The following is an 18,862-nucleotide window of genomic DNA, read 5'->3' as shown; positions in this document are numbered from 1 at the left end:
GGAGCAAACGCAAATCACTTCTTGCAGGGGAAGCAGCAATTCTTTCACCAGGTCTGCCCGGGGGTTTAGGGAGAGAGAGGCTGGACAACGTGATCCCAAAATGTCCCGCAAGACAAGCAGCTCCAAATTCAACAGCCTCAAGTCCCAGTTTATGTAGCCACTCGACAGCACTGATGTTTCCTGCTCAGTTTCAGTTTTCCTTTGTGTGAAAATTGCAATGCTGTGAGCCAGGTCACCCTTCCAGCATCCCTAGGTAGCATGACTTCAGTACACCCATGATAACACACCTGCTCACACCATTCAACATTTTCCATTTTAACGTGAGGTTACAATAACTGGCATTTCTCCTTTTTGGAGAGAAACTCCAACAAAACATCCTACTTAGGTGGCTCATGCTGTCAGCCCTGCTGTGAAACCACAGGGAGAACACACTGGGATCCCTCCACACATAAATGAAAATCTCCTTATTCTGAGGAAAACAACACAACACCACCCCTACAAGGGTAGTTTCAGCAAGGAAATGAAGACTTAGAAGACAAATCACACAAGAGGCAATTGGTGCATCAAGCTCAGCACCACAACTATTATAAAAAGGTATATAAGAGCCCACTGACAACTCACCGGGGTCTTATTTTAAATCTTACTGTAAGAAAGAAACTCCTGGTAGTCAAACCTCTTCTCAGATATTGCTCTTATCTACAGGAATCTGTCATTTCATGATCTGGTGATATTTTTGCACAGTCCCTGTGCAGTGCCAGACAAACAGCATGCAACTCATTCGAGGAAGGCACACTGCTATACTGTTTTAGCAAACATGCCTGGATCTTCTTTCAGAAGTGCTAACCCTGTCTTGAATTGAGCAAACACCAATCAAAATAGACTTTTGGTTGACCAATTTCATGAAAAAATCATTTTTAGATAGAGGAATTAAAAGCTAAACACAGCAAGCAGATTGTTTAGACAAGCTACAGTCTGGAACTATAAAGAAAGACTGCGAAATACAAAGAGGATTAAGATTTGGTTGTAAACAGGGCCAAAATTTTAAATGGATTCTGAGCAAAAAGCTGTTTTATTTCTCTGCAACAGAGCAAAACTGCTCATCAAACGCACACACATTTATTCGTGACATTCACTGTTCAGCTATGCTCTCTGAAGTCTGTTTCTTTCTCCAGGAACAATTCTCACACAGCTTTGCTACGGCAGCGTTAGGAAGTAAACAAGTCTGATGTACAGCATGCTACTCTGATGCAGTCTCACACCTTTCAGGTTTCTGTCACTTGCCTGGTTGCCTTCCTAACTAAAAATAAGAACTAAACTGAAAAAAAAAAAATCCTAAACTGCAAAACATCCACGCACAGAGCTCTGTGGCTCCGTAGGCAGCATCTACGTGAAATCCCATATGCCTGTTTCTCTAGTCACGCGCCACGAAAGGGTTCAATGCACAAGAACACAACTAAGGACATGCCCAGGAAACTTTTCTTATCCCACTTAGTTCACCAATCTATCAAGTCAGGCGCTTCAAAATGACACTGAGGATGACAGCAAATGCAAGGACAAATATTCTTCTACCAATTGTCTTGCAAAGGGCAACACACTCACAAGTTTCAAAAACCCCACGGAATCAGCATCTCCTACAAGCAGACTCGATCGTTAAGCTCATCTCTGAATATGAAACTTACTTGGATTTATTGATGGCTCTTTTCAGCTTCTTCTCCAGCTGTTTCATCCTTCCCATGGCGGCGTTGTACTTGGCTGCAGTCTCCTTGTGAACCAGTTCGCTTCTCGTTTTGGTTTGTTCCGCCTCCATGACCTTCAAGGGGGAAAAGACAAGGTTCAAGAGGTTGAGTAGCAAGACCCACTGACCATTTTGATTAACACTATCTTCGTAATACCTCCAGCCAGGAGAGGGCTGAACCCCAACCACAGGGGTGAGAGAATTGAAATGCAATTCAGGCCGTCTCCTCACCATAACCACCAGAAGACAGCATGTCCAACGAGACAGCCTGCTTGTATGAGGCTAAAAAGCTGACTTTTCTCCTTAAAGAGTTGGCCAGCCTCAAATCATGCTTTCAACACCGCAAACACAAAGATGTTTGGGCCATGAGCTGACCCCCTAAAACGCAGGGGGGTAATGCTATGCTGATGACCAGCCCCGTGACACACATCAGGCCCAGAGTGTCAGCCACTTTCCGTGGTGAGCAACGGGAAATGTCCTTCCACTCGCTGCTCTGCTGGCCTCTCAGAGCCATGCCTTCTCTCTCCAGGGTACTTTCAGTTTGCAAATTTGAGCTGCAAGTCAGAAAACGCGTTTTCCTTACATGCACTAGCGGACAGGATCCAGAACTGATCTGTTTAAATTAAGCTGGTGACACCTCTCCACGGGTCTGGCAGTAAGGAGGAAGCAGGCGATTTTCACACTCCCCCTCCTTCAACTCTGAAGGCATTTGTACAGAACAGAAAGACAGGACCTATTTTCTCCAGCATTAAGTTTTCAAATATTTCAGCCGTAAGACTAACTACTTGAAGCACATTTGTTCCAGCTGGCTTCCACCGCCAGAACATGTCATCTATGCTCCTAGATGCACAGAGAGAGGAAAAAAAAAATCAAAGTATCTGCATCTTGAAAAACCTCACTCACCGCTCTATGTTCTTGAAAGTGTCAGCCCTCAGGGTAAACTAAGTAGGGAAAAAGAGCACAGTCAACTTTCACCTGCCTGGTGTGCCAGCCTGCTCGGAGATACGGTGTTTTGTCCCTTCTGATATCTAAATGGAAGTGTGAAACTGCCACAGGGCAAAGCTGGGCTGCATCAGCATCAGCTGGAAGCTCCTGCTGCCACGACTGGAGGCTACAGATGCTCACCTGCACACACCACTTACCATTAAACAAAAGTTGCTGCAGAACTAGAAGGAAGAAAGGTTTCCAGATGCTCTTCTGATTACTTAAAGTAACCTACTCAACTATAACACCCTTCAACACCCTGCCTTACATATAAATAAGGCAAACACTTTGAAAGAAAGGTCAAAAAAAAATAATCCAGACTCCTAGCGTGCTCGCCTGCATCCTGAAAACAAGCTGCAGCCTCATCTCGAAACGTTAGAAAGCTGGGCTGATGTGAAGACTTTCCCTGGTGAAATGTGTCAGACGAGGCTGGTTTTAGCATCTAAGTGTCTGAAACGAAAACGCGGTCTCCAAAGGCTGCACAGAAGCTGGTTTGCCTCCTTTGTAGTGTGGTAAAGAAAGCGCAATTTAAAAGCGCTGGAAGCTACAAAATAATGGGGCGGCTGAAATTTGCCCATTTTTAATTAGATGTCGATCCTTGCCATCCATTCTTGGGGCAAAATGAGCACTGACTTTGATACCTGGGATCAACCACCTAAGTACCACCAGCACCAGGGACGTAGAACAGGTGAGGCGCCGAGCACCGTGTTTGACTTTGCACATCTTTCATCTCAAACATCCCAGAAACACAGAACTGGGATTTGCGGATGACAGATTGTAAACACCTCTAACTCGCTGACAAAACACGGCGCTCGCTGCCAGCCACACACACCCACGCTCATTACCCTTTTGGGAAAGGAAAACAGGTTGCATACCTCATCCTTTTGAAGAAATCGGGGATGTGAGGAACGCCATCCCCTCCCTGCTCCCTGGTTTTCCTATGGGCGTTCTGCTGTCGTGCTCACCTTACCCACACAATCCTGGTCGGAGGGCAGGGACAGCGCGTGCCCTGCCCAAGGGAGAGCTGCTCAAGGTGCCAGGCTGAGGGCAGAGACGCAGTTCTGCAATACTTGAAGGCTGTCCCACAGAGGTATCTCCATGGAGATCCCTCTGCTGCCAAGAGGCTTTTTAAGCGTTTCATTGAGACAAGGAGAAGCCACGAGATGATCCACTCCTCCACCAAAGCCAAGCAGCCTCTAAATACAGAAACTGTCAGGGCACGTGGATAAGAAGAGACTTGCGAACCATGCAGCCAGCTCTGCATCCAGGAGGTTCACTGGAAGACAAGCTAGGGAGCTAGGGAAAAGCCTTACCTTTTAAGAGGGTCTTAACAGAAGACCAGCAAGGCTTGTGTAGGAAAGCAGCACTTTTTATGACACCCAGCAGTACTGCTGGGGGGAAAACATGTTCTTATATGGATTCCTAAACAAGGTTTTGGTCACATTTTCTGAATAAGCTGCTTTGTTTAGTAAATGTTACCATGTTCCACCAACAAACCTTGCTGAAGCCATCACAGATGCAATCATGTCACTTCAAAAATGTATCAATCGATTCCTCTTCCCTCCTCTGCCCTCTATTTCCAACCCAGACTTCTAGGAAAGGAAGGTCAGCACAGAACGTGTGTTATTAGTGAGTAGGTCTGCACATGCAGCTTTGTTGCTCCCAGCCAAGAAATGTGCATGAGCTGAAGTCAAAAATGGACTCCAGGAAAACTGCAGTAACAACAACAGCTGCAAAAGCAACATTTATCAGGGAAATTGAGCAAAGCTGACCATCTGAGCCAGAGAATTATTCTGGACATCTGGTTCTTCCTCCAAAATTTAAATTGATGACTTTTCTAGAAGAACTAGAAATAGAAGAGGTAAGCCAATGCAGGATCAGTAAACCAGAAGGACAGAATCGACGATACAAGGGATAAAGATATTAGAGTGAGGAACAGAAACCAAACTGCATTTGACTTCCAGTGTGAAGGGATGGAGAGATTAGGGCAGGGAAGGCTGTGGGTATTTTTGTTGTTTCTTTCATCGCCTTTTTTCCCCAAGTAGTTCTCTCTCTTCTCTCCACATCACGACGTACCCACGCATTTTACACTGACAGATGGTACTGCACGGTGTAATATCAAAGGGAGCTTCACAAGCCAAGTTAAACCAAGAGGGAGCATGCCTCCTCCCTCTTCGCTCTCCCCTCACCCCTTCCTTTTAAAAACGTTTCATGATCCAGAGCCAAAACATTTCTTCTCCCTGCCAGAATTTCTGAAGTGAACATATCCCAGGAAAGACTGTAAAAGCAGAGCATTTTGCAGATTGCATCAGCAATCAGGAATTAGCAGTTCCTCTTGAAATTCATGCAGGATCTTCCTTTCTGCTCCAACTTGTCTCAAACTTCAGGTGACACTCTGTTAATCTTCTGGTCACGCAGATTGTTCTGCAGACACCATCAGCTTGATGAGCAGACCCCCTCTGATTACAGGGGGATCTTAAATATGCCTAAAAATAGCCATATCAGAAGTACAAAGTAATGTTCTGGACACCTAAAACTGATGAGCTAAATCCCAGCCTATGTGTCATTACAGCCACCTCAGATCTGTTGAGAAATGGACTTTTAGAAGAAAAAAAAAAAAAAAACAACACAGGAATTTATCCAAAAACATACACCCAGTTGAGAGCCAAGGTGGGAAAAGAAGCTGCCTGACTCACAGGATCACTTCACAGCCCTGCACGTCTCCGTGGTCAGCACATAGCTCAAGCACAGACACTTGCAGGGATCAGCTGCATCTTCGCAGGCAGGCTGGCATCTATTGAAACACAGCTTCCTTTGCTTTTTTGGAAACCTAGCTCAAAATGCAAGGTGAAAAAAAATTACTGACTCCCTGTACCTACTCATGCTGAATGTCTGCTCTGCAAATAAAAGCGTCTTCCACACTTTCTGCTTCCAACCCATGCAGGAGAGGCAACGTCTCTGCCACACTTCCATTTCTAATCAGTTTACACAGATGACTTTTCTATTTCAGTGGATACAAAAGGCTTGTTTACCGAATCCCGTTAGACTGCTGAATTAAAAATAGCAGCATTTGCAGCTTCTCGATCCATGAAGAAATCAAAAAGCAGTTACACCGTGCGGCCCTCAGCTCCGCTTCCTTCCAGCAAGGGTCTGCAAATAGCATTTCCTGCTCAGTGCCCTGGAATACAAGTCTTTGTCCACATCCATTAGGTCAAGTGCAAAAGCAACCTGGCAGTATTTCCATAAACATTTATATTTAAAAAAAAAAAAAGAAAAGAAAAGAGTCTCATTTGTTCTCTTGCTTACCCTTTTCCCTTATGTTCTTGCACCGTTTGTCAGCTACCAAGCTGTTGTAGGGCTCGGATTTGTTCCAACTTTGGGATTAATTCAATAGGGCCCGCTACCTCTGCCTTAAAATAGCAAATAAAAACACTTTACTCTTGCCTGACATCTCTACCAATATAAAAACAAGTGAATTACTAACCCTCTTCTGACATTTGGCCCAGAGACGCTTTTCTGCGCTTGATTCATTGCGGTACAAAGCACAGCACAGGATTTTTCTGTCCAATATATCTGTCACCTACAAGTACAGGCAGAAAACCTAGCAAATCCAAAAAAAAGCTCAGTGCAACTAGAGTTCAAGAACTTTCTCCAAGAGCGATTCTTCTATGTGGAAGCGGAGGAATTCTTTTTTAAAGCCCAGCCTTCACCCTTAGTAACATTACTCAGCATTAGTAATTTCTAAATGTAATTAACAGCTAATGATCCGAGTATACAAGAACACCAACAGCCAAGCACCTTTGTTCTACGAGATCTCATCTGCCAACTTGTTTTCATTCATGGCTTGGTAGGGACTGCTGATGTTTTCTGCTCCTTCAGCCCCCAGCTATTTTGTTTACCTCGCTGAACCCTAAGCACTCCGCTAATTGCATGCGCTGAAACCAAGAAAGTGTTCGCTCTGCTCCTAAAAGGAGATACAAAACTCAGCCAACACTCCAAAAAAACGATGCCAGATCTGCTCAGTCAACACTTCCAACAGTGTTTTGTTTTTTTTTTTTTTTCCCCTTGTTGGCTCTGCCCCTAGCCTTGAGATCCCCAGCGTGGCTAATGAAAATCAGGAGACAAACTTCCACGTAATTCTCTTGAAACCTGCTGTATCCTGGAAAGGCACAGATACAACGTTCTGGGAACTGAGGTTACCCAGGCTATTTTAAGCACCAGAAAGAGTAGAATAATACAGTTTCCATCCGAGGAGCACTCAGCTGCTCTATACAATCCAGCCCGTGCCTAGGAGATTGTACATCTGCCGTGAATAAACATAGGGTTCCTATTTACTGTTCAGCTGCAGTCATCAGAGACGTCACAGTTTGAATCTACTCTCTAACAAGTTGATGTTCTGCACTCGGTGCTGATAAACATGAACACCACCAGCTCCACGTAACACTGAGAAATCACCTTCTGCTCTAAGTCACTGCGTCTGCAAACCTCAGGTGTAGTCCTCTTGGCTGCAGGCTGTCAGGGAAGCACTAAGGGTCGTAGAAGGAGACTGGGATCCCCTAGAAATATCCAAGGAAAAGAGGAATCCATTTACACTCTCGAGATGCCCAGCACTTCTTCCTTTGTGAATCAAAAAAGGTGTATGCATTTCTGGACTTTGAAACAAGTCCAGAACAACTGGACTTGTATCAAACAAGGATAACAACTAGGGAAAAATGACAGCTGCTGGCATCTTGGCACGTGCACACAGAGCACAAAGTCGGGTCTCACTTCAAAAATGCGCAGAGGTACCAGATCTGCAAATACTTCGTGACAACAGGGACAGTTACACAAACAATACCCTGGATGATTTCTGTGTGTTTTATTTATTTATTTACTTATACGCCAGGTTTTTCCATCTCTCCCCTACACAGCCAACATCCTTTTTGTTCCCTGTTTCGTCTTCTGGCAGCTGGTTTTTACAATTCACTCTGAAATAGAGGCTTTTTTATAGCTGAGAAGCTTCTGCAACAGAACAGAGCTAACACATTGAGGACTGCAAGACAATGTGAGCATTGTATGGCACGCTCACTACATTTGGAATAGCAAGCTCAGCTTCGCTGCCATATCAGGGAAACTCTGACAGAACAAAGGTTTTTAACTTAGATTTTTGTTTCTTTCATGTTAAAAAAACCTTTCTGCATTTTTTTCTTAAACAGACAAGCAAAAAGGAGGCAAAGTAAATGACAGGAAAGATCATCTTGACAGCTGCTGAAATGAATACTGCCTTTCATTGTTAGTGCATATTTTCTGTAGATTCAAACAGACCATACAAAGAAGGTAAGACCTTGTCTAAATGTAAAAGCTAATTCGTGATAGAACAGTGTGCAAGCTTAAAATGCAACACACATTCTTGAGTGATTCCACATGCAGACACACACTCCAGAGGAACATTGTCTTGTTGAAATTTATTCCACGGTGAGAACAGGTTATACTAAAATTGGAACATAGCCCTGGTACTCCACGGTCAGGGTTTCCGTGACAAATGCGTTCAGGAATATCCAACCCTATGCAATTAGTTTGGCATAGCTCCAAACGCAGATATGCCTGAAGACTTTGTTTATTGCTATTATATAGATAGGATTTTTTTTTAATTTTGAGAGCTACTCCTCTAGCTACCAGTGAAGTCAGAGAGAGAACAACAGAGAACTATAGTTTGTCCCAGTAGCAGCCCAAAGCTCTCAGGCTTCATTTCCTATATGTCACACGCCTGGACCAACAGAAAAATTTGGTCTTTCACAAACAAGCACCGTGTCCCAAAGGAGAAAAAAAAAGTGGAAAAGAAAGATGCTGTGGCGAGCAACTTTGCATTTGTATTACCCTCTGAGTAGCATGGTTGAGCATCTCTTGCCAGGCAGAGTCAAACTGACGCTTGTCATCCTCCAGTAGCCTCTGCTCAGCCAGCGAAATGGTCTCCTTTGCAGCACGCAGCACTTCAGTAGCCCTCTGAAAATCCTGAGTCGCCCTCTGAGCTTCCAGCTGTGCCTAGGGAAGGAGAAATCGGGATTAGAGACAAAGGAAGTCAGTCATGTTTAAAGATCTACCACGGTAATCACTGAGAAACGAAAGAAAAAAAAAAATGCAATAGCAAACTGGGAGCATGTCAAGAATACACTGAGAAAGGCACTCCCTCAGTTTGGTCAGGGGAGATTTTTATCTGGCGGACCATTAAATCATGCTGAGGAAATGTTTTGCAAGTATTACATTGCTATAAAGCATAAACAGCTTTTCCAAGAAGGTAGCAGTTAGTTCTTTGGATGTTCTTTGCTGTCACTGGGACACAAGTGGTACAGCAAGCCCCCAGGACACAGACACCAGGGTAACCAAGGGAATTTGTAACGCACGTAAAGCACTGATAAAGGCCCTGCGGTGCCCTTTGGAAACTGCTGTTATTTCAGCAAAACAGCAGCAAGTTTGAGCTTGAAGGAAGTGCTTTTGAGCATAAAAGCAGGGGAGAACAGACTCTTCTGGTGAGGAAGAGTTGCTGTGAGAGCAAACAGTGCTCCACAACAACATACAACATGCCCAACAAAGCAAGCACAGCTTAGCAGGCATCCCATCGATGAGCTGGGATCTCTCTTATTCTGAACCAAAACGTAAAATAAAACAACATCCACCAGAGATTGCATTTACAGACCACCAGCATCTCTCCCGAAAGCTTTAGAGGAGCTCTGGCAGTCTCTGAGCCCCGCTCCAAGCAGCCCTCAGGATGCTCACGCCCCATCTCTCCCAGGCTGGAGACCCCTCTGCTTCCCACAGCCAAGCGCCAGCCCCCCAGGGTCACTAACACAGCACTAAGCCCTCGCCCGTTCAACCCAAAAAGGGAGAGGAGCCAAGAAAGCAGCAATAACGCCAGACACGCCGCAGGCTTCAATAGCATCGCGGTGACAAGAGTTGTAACGGAGTCTACAAAGCTCAGCAGCCTGCAGTGTTGCACTCGAGCACCAGCAACGTGTCCTAGACGTCCAAAATTGATGATTTTGTGATGAACAGACAAAGAATCTCCACGAACAAATGGCCAGCGTTGAGTGCTTGCTGGTTTTGTTGTTTTTTTCTTTTTGTCTGGCTTTAAATAAGATAGAGATGTTCTCTTTTTTTTTAGGGTTATCACTGACTTGTCTGCAATTTCCACATTCAGGCTTTCAAACATACACATTTCATGTTGCTTTCCTGCATCAGGTCATTTTTTATTCAATGTTGTGTGGTCATTTGCTATTTTTCAACTCTACCAGCAGTTTACTTCACCTCAAGTCCTTTTAAGGTTGACAGACAAATGCCTCGTTTAGCTGAAAATTAAAATCTTTACCTGAGGTTTCCTACACTATATTTTATATGTTTCATAAATTTATAAATAGTGGGTTTGAGCTGTTTTGCACTGACATGAAGCCCTCCAAACATAAGCTTCACAATCGATTAACTGAACACTGAGCACAGTGAAAGCTGTTTTCATTTACACTTCAATGATTTTTATTTTTTTTTAAATATACTGGAAATTACTGAGCTTATACCTATGGGAGATGTCTCTGAGCAGACATGACTGACAGAACAAGATAATGAATAAACCTTTGCATGTCATGATCCACAGAGGAGGAGGCTGAGGCTGAAGCAGAGGAAAGGACTCACGTACAGAATACAAAGCTGAGGAAGATGAAGTCTCTCACGAATAAAGGAAGGGGTTTCGGTGTAAAGGAATTGGGAAGCAGCTAAAAATCCCTGACACAAAGTGGGAAATAAAAAAAAAATATCAACACATTTCTCCAGCTAACAGCTGGCTACACATCCTCAGCACCAGCTGCATCAAATACCTTCACACTTCAGACGCCATCGTTACTGGTAAAGGTAATGGAAAGAAAAACCTTCCCTCCCTGCCCCATGGCAGGGCGGAGACGAACACCTAATTCAAACACAAGTCTCGAAAGGAAATAAAGCACGCTAAGTCTCCCTTCTGATGTCCTGAAATAGCAGCAAGCTCTGCTTAACTTCCTTCCCTTACCACACAGAAAGGTATTTCGCCCCAAAGTGGCTGTGGAAAAATGAGTTCCGTGTCAGAGGTCTCTCAGCTCTTAGGAGTCAAGGGGGGGAAATCAAAGTCGTCACAGTCGGAGCAATGATTTCCTTTCAGCCTCGGTCCTTGATGCAATTCCTTCTGAAGCGGCTGTTGTTTTCCACAGAGGAGAAGTTCATCCAGCTGTGCCCTTTGCTGCTTTCAGGCAGCTTGAACATCTCCATCTTATCTGAAGTTCTCATTAGGAGCCAGAACACTGAAGTGTGGATTTCCATGCAAGTCTGCACACCCCAAAGTGGCACAGTGCTTTGGGCCACTTAATATTAGCCTAGTGCAAATCCTTTAATAGGGTCTTTTAGAAATTCTAACGACAAAAAAAAAAAAAAAACTCGGAGATTTCCCTACCACTCCAGTCACCAGTTGTCTGTTTCCAACCTGTTAATGCAGTTTACAAATTCAGAATATACCTGGATAAAGAATATTTTGATTTAGCCACTAACATTAACCCTGGTACCCTCCAAGCTTTCTGAGGATCTTTAAAAAAGGCTCAACCTAAGCTTTTAACAAAGGACACAGAAGAAGCCTAAATCTTGGTCCCCAAAATATCCTCTGCTGAACACTCTGAAAATTCACAACTCTCTTCTCTCCCAGCAAGTTCAATCCATGCTGGTAAAGGCATCAAATAAAGGTCAGAAGCTTTCCATAAAAATAGTTTGAGCCAGGATTTTAGAAGCAAAATGAAATGCGAGACTCCAGTGACAGCCTGCATCAAGTGCTGGGGAAGCACTGCACCAGGAGAGGACAGATTTCCATGGAAGATCATCCCAGAGGGAGCCAGGTCCCAGCAAGGAGGCCGCCAAAGCCCAGTCCCAGAGGAGGCTTCAGCTCCACGGCTCTCCCAGCGCAGGCGAGGGCCTGCCCGTGCAAGGAGCTCCTTGCAAACGCTGGTGACCCAGGGAGAACTGCACCAGCAAGTCTGTTTTCGAAACTCGAGTAAAACCAGATCCCAGGGGCAAGAGGAGCCCAGGAGAAGTGCAGTTTTCTCACCGTAACTGCATCAGCACTGGAAAGTTTCTGTTGGCACAGACAGCTGGGTCAGGGATCAACACATCTGAGCCAGCGAAGAGGCTGCAGAGCATTAGGAGCTGAGTTTCCAAATCCCCAAGGAAAACAACGCCTAATGGCAGCTTGCAGTACTAGCTGCTCTGTTGATGAAGCCTCTAAAGCACTGCGAGAAAATGTTCTTTGTGATAAGAAAACCAGAAGCTAAATTTACAGTTCAGCTGGACTTTTCGTTGTTTGGTATCTCTAGCACCTGGACTTGCAGGACGTGTAAGAGCCAAAGCTGAAAACAGGCAGGCCAAACTTCTAGCCACATTCAGTTTCAGGTCCTGTAACATGTGGGCAAATGGAAAAGTCAAACACAAACACACCTAAGTACTCTCAGCTCTATTTGTCGAATGCTAGTCAACGAGGCCGGTTTGAAAACACTGCTCTGGAACACAAAATGTTTTTTGATTTAAGCAAAAAGAGGTAGTCCAAATAATTTCACCTCGACAGTTATCTGAAATCAGTCTGCAGTCTCATTCTAAACAGCTTGTTGAGAGCCTGGCAAAGAGAAAAGCTAAATGGTAGGGTACAGAAAGACACGTTAGTCATTAGAGAAACATCAACAGGTCTGCGGTTTTGCCGATCTGAAAAAAGATACTCAAACGCTTGTTGGTTAGTACAGTTACTCAATAATTAGCCTTCATTTAAAATTCCCTCCAGCACGTACGAGATTTTTTTCTGCACCACTACCAACAGACTGCTCCCACAGTCCCAATCTCAGCTTGATGGAAGAGGTCACACAGCCATGCTCTCCATGTCCTTTGAAAACCAAAGAAAGCAGGAGCTGGCTTCTCCAGCCAGCCTCTTAACGTTGTTCCAGTACAGTGGTCATTTCCTCTCAAAGCCCAGAACTCAAAATTCAAACAAATGGCTGAAAAAACAGGTGATTGTGCTTTAAAACACAAACTGGTATTTGAGAAGGGAGATGCTTAGCCTTGAGATAGCATGAGTGAAAATGTATCAGGAATCAGGACAAAAAGCTCCTAGGAAGGCTGGGGACAAGTGGGATGTCAGCTTGCTGCCCGTTACCTGTATCGGTGCTGCCTGATAGAAATTACTCAGCATAAAGGCGAGCATCTCCTTCAAAACTCATAAGCTTGACCAGCAAAACCTCTTACTGAAGGGGACAAAACCTTGACGCCTTGGGAACTGGGGAACCTGTGCCCCAGCTCTCAACCCCACAGTGACCAGGAGCTCATCGTGCCAGATCACCAGAACCTTGTGCTAGAAAATGTAAGTGAATGTTTTGACCACTACAGACCCTTCCCCTACTAGTGTAAAACACAAGACTCCTTGAGAAATGCAATTAAGCAACCACCCAGACCTCAGCTCAGGAAAATCCCAGTCACAGCAGCCTCCTGCACTGGTCCACACCAGCAACCTCCTCTCACCAGCTCAGCTCCTTCACAGAGCCTCAGACTTGCCAGCCAGCTCCCAGATACTCAGAAGCTACACACAGTAGTAGCAGCACTCGCAGAAGCCAGTGTGATAAAAAATGCACCAGCTTTTCAAATAAATAACAATGTAAAATTAAAGGGACACCAACGGGGGTTCGTAATTACAAGCTATTGATTTATTACCGTAACGAGGTCCCTCTGGGGAGATATGATGAGCTCTCCTTTTCGGGAGATGCATCCTCATGGGCAATTCCCCTCTGAGTCTGCACAGGGCCCTGCAGAGAAGGGAGCCCTGCCCAACTGCTGGATTGTGCTTTTAGCTACAGATAGCAATGAAAACAGACGAGGTAGGCTGTGGCGAGCACGTAGAAGAAAACAGAAACACCACCTTTTTAAATAGGGTCATTCTTCTGGAACTGGCAGCAGCACCCAGACGTACCTTCAGGCCAGCACAGGCACATCAGCTTGTCCGTTCTCAAAGCAGAAAACCCTGCGCTCTTTAATTATGAAATACAATCTTCCCTTCAGTCCACTTGGCTTTTATTGCCCCAATCCCCACCTGCAGTCAGAGCCCTTGCCCAGCTGACCTAATAGAGGATTTTTCCACCCTACAACACACGGCTTGAATTTTCTGTTTTAACATCAATCAGGACACACCCTACTCTTCCTCTTTTTCATCTAACCTCCCAATTTTTGTTGCTGCCTACCTAGTTGTGCAAGACTGAAGTTTCCCTTTCACAATGGTGTTCAACGAAGGTAAGTTTTTTCCAAGTTTGTGCAAAATTGGCTTTTCATTTTGCAGAGGTTCACCTGCCTTACCTCATCGCTTGCTGCCAAGGTCACGACAACTGCTTTATCTCAGCAGTTCTGTGCGTTGCCAATAAAAGACAGGACAAATCTCTTCTGTGAAATGATTATAAGCTGGAGCGTGAAGGGAACATTCGCTGCTCAGAACAAGGCAGCAGCAAGCCACGCGCTGGCCTAAGGCCTTTGCTCTGTACGAGTCTTTGTTAATGTGAAACCAGTGTCTCTCTCATTCAGTACTCTTTAAAACAATAGCTTAATTGCCACCAGCAAAACTTACTTGCTTACTACAAACCAGATAATGACTTCACTGGCTTCTAGTCATGCTCTTCAGGAGCTAATTAAGTTTCAGATGCTTCCATTCTGGCTCGCTCTCCTTCGTTTAACAACATCCTATGGATAATTCACTGGGTAAAGTACAACATGCTTCAAAACAGGAACTTTCCTCCATCAGTTGCCTACCAGAAGTTACCACTGCCCCCTACTCAGTGTGGAGGTTCCACACTGTGGAATATCCAGTTTTGGGGCCCTCGGTTCAAGAGGGATGTCAAGGCACCGTTCAGGGCCCAGTGAAGATTTATGAGAATGGCCAGAGCCTATCATGGCTCCTGCAAGGAGTGCTGAGGGATAGGGGCTGGTCCCTCCCTCACTAGACTAAACTGAGTGATCGGATTAGGGGTCAGATACAATCTGAAGAGGAGCTGCCAAGACTGTTGAGTCAAATGACCACTTCTCAGCAGCAGCGTTAAGGTATAACATGAAGTAACAGCCACAGCTTGGAGGTTCGGGTTGCACGCTGAAAAAAAAAAATCTTTTCTACACGAGGGACAGGGTGACCCTCAGGCAGGTTACCCAGAGAGGCTGTAAATCTGTCTCTGGAGGTTTTCAAAACTTGGCACAGCCACGGCGGATGTAATCCAGCGACAGTGACAGCGCAGCTTTGAGCAGGGGGTTGGATCAGATGACCTCCAGAGGTCCTGTACAACCTGCATTTCTGTCAAATACCTTTGCTTTGTTCTGCTTTTCTGTCAAGCAGTGGGAAATCAACAGCACAAAGAGCACAGTTACAACAAAGACCCTACGCTGATGCTGAATGTTTTCCTAGATTCTCATACCCACGCACGCAATTTCTTGAATAATTGGAATAGTGATCGAGCTGTGACACTTTAAAGAAAAAGAAAAAAAGACCATGACCTTCCTTTCCCCTCTCCCTACAGACTAAAAACCCCAAGCCAAACCAGAACTGTGAGTTTGTCGAAAGACAGAAACCCCTTCTTGCTGTAGGCTACGTACAGATGCTTATAAACAACTTATAAAAATCCAAAGCCTCTGGAGTGACCTCATTTTGGCAGATCTGAGGCTTTTTGTGATCTATACTAATCTGTGATGACTGTCTGCATTACTGACAGAAAATGCAGTCTCTCACGAGTCTGAAACACCCTCGTATTCTTTAAGCTGATTATTGAAAAGCTATGAAACCACACGGGTTAGAATTTGCTTTTTTAAGAGTAGATTGAAGATTTTTATTCGTGTGGCGGCAGGGAAGAGGCGAGGGGAGGGGGAAAAATAAGTCTTGCTGAAGCTTTTTGAAGCACAAACCATTTCCTTCCTGCTGCATAACCAACGAAAAGCCCGTGGAATAATACAGTGACCAGATGGCTCGTAGTTTCTGCTTTCCATTAGGTGTCTTTCTGGTGCTGTTCGTGCATCTACCTCTCTTCTTCTAACAGCTTAATTGTTACACAACCCACCTGACTCCTGGTTCTGAGTCAGTTTTGTTTCCCCTGTAAACCTGGGCTACAGAAAGGCCAAGGAGATAAGAGCAGACCTATGAAACACATTGCTAAAGTTAGGGGATGTGCGTAGCTCCCCTAAGACAGGCTGACAAGCCGTATTATTCCAAGAGATAAAAGGCTCAGGGCATCACCAGCAGCTCACTTCATTAACTGTTCTGTTACCAGCATGCAGACAGACGGCCTCAAGGACAGAATCCCACCTCCCTTCATTAGGAGCTATGGAAGGAAGTAAGAAAGAAAATATTTAAGCATACAATACCAAGCCTTCCATCCTTTTTTCACGAGGTTGCTGCAAGTTGCTGGTATGTCTGGAGCTACCCAGCCTAGTTAACGGGTCTACAGCACCAGAATACCCCAAATTGTCCATGCTAACACCATCCAGACCCAGCCTTCTTGGGCACTCGTTGCCATCTGCCTTCTTGTTGTACAAAATTACAAAGCTGCTGCCTGCTGGAAGAAGGGATCACGGAACACATCCAGGTTTTTCTCTCCAAGGTATAATCACCTTATTAAGAAAAATATCAAGACAAGCCCTCAGAAAGAGGGTTGGGAGGAGGGTTAGGCAGTGACTCAGTGAGTCCAGGGCTTACAGCTGGTTTCTAGGTTTACAGACGCTCTGCATGCTCCTCTGCACCTGGCAGCAGCCTTCTCAGCTGAAATTAAATATAGAAGCAAGGAACAAATTCCCACAAATACACACTGCTAGATTTACACCGCCTGCTTTAATGCATCTTGCTAATTAACCAAGATAATAAATGCTTAGTGGACATGGCAGAAATATGCTGGAGAAACGCTGGATTGGTGTCTCACCTCGTTGCCTCCAAAGCAGCGATGGGGTGTTCTGGATTTGTTCTCCCCATCCCTAGAAAGCCTCACACCTATCAGCAACAACCCAACAGCAAAGACACTCTCTAGAAGGAAGGCCCAGGCTGACCTTGTGCATCTCTGGCAGATGTACAGGATGCTCAGACAACTCCTGAGGGGTCCTAGCTTAAAGGAAAAAGTTGTGAATGGTGAGCTGGGTACATGAAGGGCCAAGACCATTGCTTGAAGGAGAAAGTCTAGGTAGTAGCAGGGACAGAACTTCATTTCCCCTTCTTAAATCCTCCTGTAAGAAGAACAGGCTATCAGCACCCTTTTCTAAGTGAAAAAGGAACATCAGAAGCAGACGCTGCTAAATTAGATGGCCATTTCTTCCACACCTTACCAGTGACATTTGGCTTCTAACAGAAGGACTGCAAGTTTGCTGCAATTAAAAGATTTTTCTTACAGAAATTGAGTCAATTCAGAGCCATTCTCACACGTGCTATAGAGAAAGACTCTTCTGATAATCTTTTTCAGCAGGAATAGGCAAGAGTTCATAAATTCTTACTGTTTTACTGGAAGTCATAATGAAACGCCCCCAGAAGGCAGCAACCAACAGCCATATTGGATTTGTTTTGGCAGCAGCCCGTAGCACGAGCATTTTTCATTACACAATAAACTCCCACCCATTTAGACCACTGTACAGAACAAAGGTTGGGGTGGTTGAACAACTTCCCAGAAGTTGCGAGGCTCCTGCTGCCTTCCAACACTCATCACTGAGCTGCTGCCACACACAACAGGTACACAGTATACTACCCTGACCTCGTGTCACCCAGTCTCAAATGTTGGCTACTATTTTTAACAGAGAAGCATGTCTGTGGCTTACAGTCTCTTGAAATATTAGTATCAGCCAGAAGAGACTGGGAGGGGAAAAGCTGAGAGAGAACAAAGCAAGGGAGTCTTCCCTTTAAATTACCTTTTTCTTTTTTTTAATGCTGTAGAGTTGTGTTCTGGGGATGGCAACGCAAAGGATGTGGCTATGCCAAAAACCCACTATCTTAAACTCTCTGGGTTTTCCAGATTGAAGAGGATGCAAAATAATCAAATCCTCAGACAACAGCAGAGGGAAAAGGGATACACCTCTGTTTTCACATCCCAGCACCTTTTGAGGAGAGCTACTTACACCTTCCTGCCAGTTCCAGCGTTTGCCATCGCGTCTGTGGCTAAGCTTGGAAGCCAGATTGCCTGCATTGTTTCTTCCTGCTGAAGGCAGCAGATATCTGACAGAGAAACAGATCTTTCCTGCACTAGCTCCCTCCCTGCTACTCCAAAGAAGGGAGGACATTTCCACACCAGCTTACACACCCCAGCATTCCCATACCCCAGACCTACTTGCACAATACTTGCAATATTTCACAATGGAAAAATGCAAGAAAAGGCGTTCTTAAAGAGCAGGAAAATAATTAGCTCGTTGTATCATCGGCAATTACTGAAGGGGAGGTTGAACCGCTAGCTGGCTTTGTGTTGCTGCCATCCAGAATAGCTAAGGATTTGGGGGGGTTGGAAAAAGTAGATAAAATATCTCTTCTGGAGAAGCTCTTCAATATGTTTTGATGATAATCAGCATTTTCTTCTACGTCTGGAAAGAAAAGCAGAAGAGGAAAGAGACTAATTTACAGTGCACAACTAACCAATTTAAATAACGGAGCCCTCCAAGGCATGTCTTCTATTAATGATGATAAAACCAATCACAGTTTTCGCATCAGCAGCTTATACAAATTAGTCATCTATCAACAGAACAGTATGCTCACATAAAGCAAAGATGTGGGGTGTATAAATGTCAACCCAGAAAGTAACTAGACCCACTCAATGAGGCACAGAAAGTACAAACAGATGCAGGAGGTCTAACCTAATCAGTGCAGGTATTTCAGTGGAGTGGCTAAACATTAAGAACATCTTATTTCAAGATGGGTTTGCTACAGGTGCCATCTAGGCTGTAGGAAACACAAGTAACAGCAATATGGATCAGGTAAGGATTCGTGGAGGTTTTTTTTTAGTTAGTTTGTGAAGTAGCAGCTGCTGATGTTCCCAAACGCAGGGCAGATTTCCAGCTGCTGGGGATTAAGATGGCAGAAAGCTGCCCAGCCCTGTGACCTACTATCCTGCATTAGCAGGGCTGAAGGGAAGGCAA

The 18,862-nt window shown here is 44.8% G+C and overlaps 1 protein-coding gene across 1 annotated transcript in view; it reads right to left on the bottom strand.

The window, feature by feature from the left end:
• Positions 1-18,862, bottom strand: part of SH3BP5 (SH3 domain binding protein 5) — a 42,168-nt gene that overhangs the window by 5,954 nt on the left and 17,352 nt on the right. Inside the window, exons 4-5 of the mRNA XM_084282271.1 lie at positions 8,576-8,740; positions 1,680-1,810 (exon numbers count right to left, since the gene is read on the bottom strand). Of these exons, the coding sequence (XP_084138397.1) occupies positions 1,680-1,810; positions 8,576-8,740 (296 nt within the window). The remainder of the gene's footprint in view (positions 1-1,679; positions 1,811-8,575; positions 8,741-18,862) is intronic.

The sequence above is a fragment of the Netta rufina genome (genome assembly GCF_964035555.1).
Source record: "Netta rufina genome assembly, chromosome: 2".
In the NCBI taxonomy this organism is placed as follows: Eukaryota; Metazoa; Chordata; class Aves; order Anseriformes; family Anatidae; genus Netta; species Netta rufina.
This window is presented reverse-complemented; position numbering and strand designations above follow the sequence as displayed.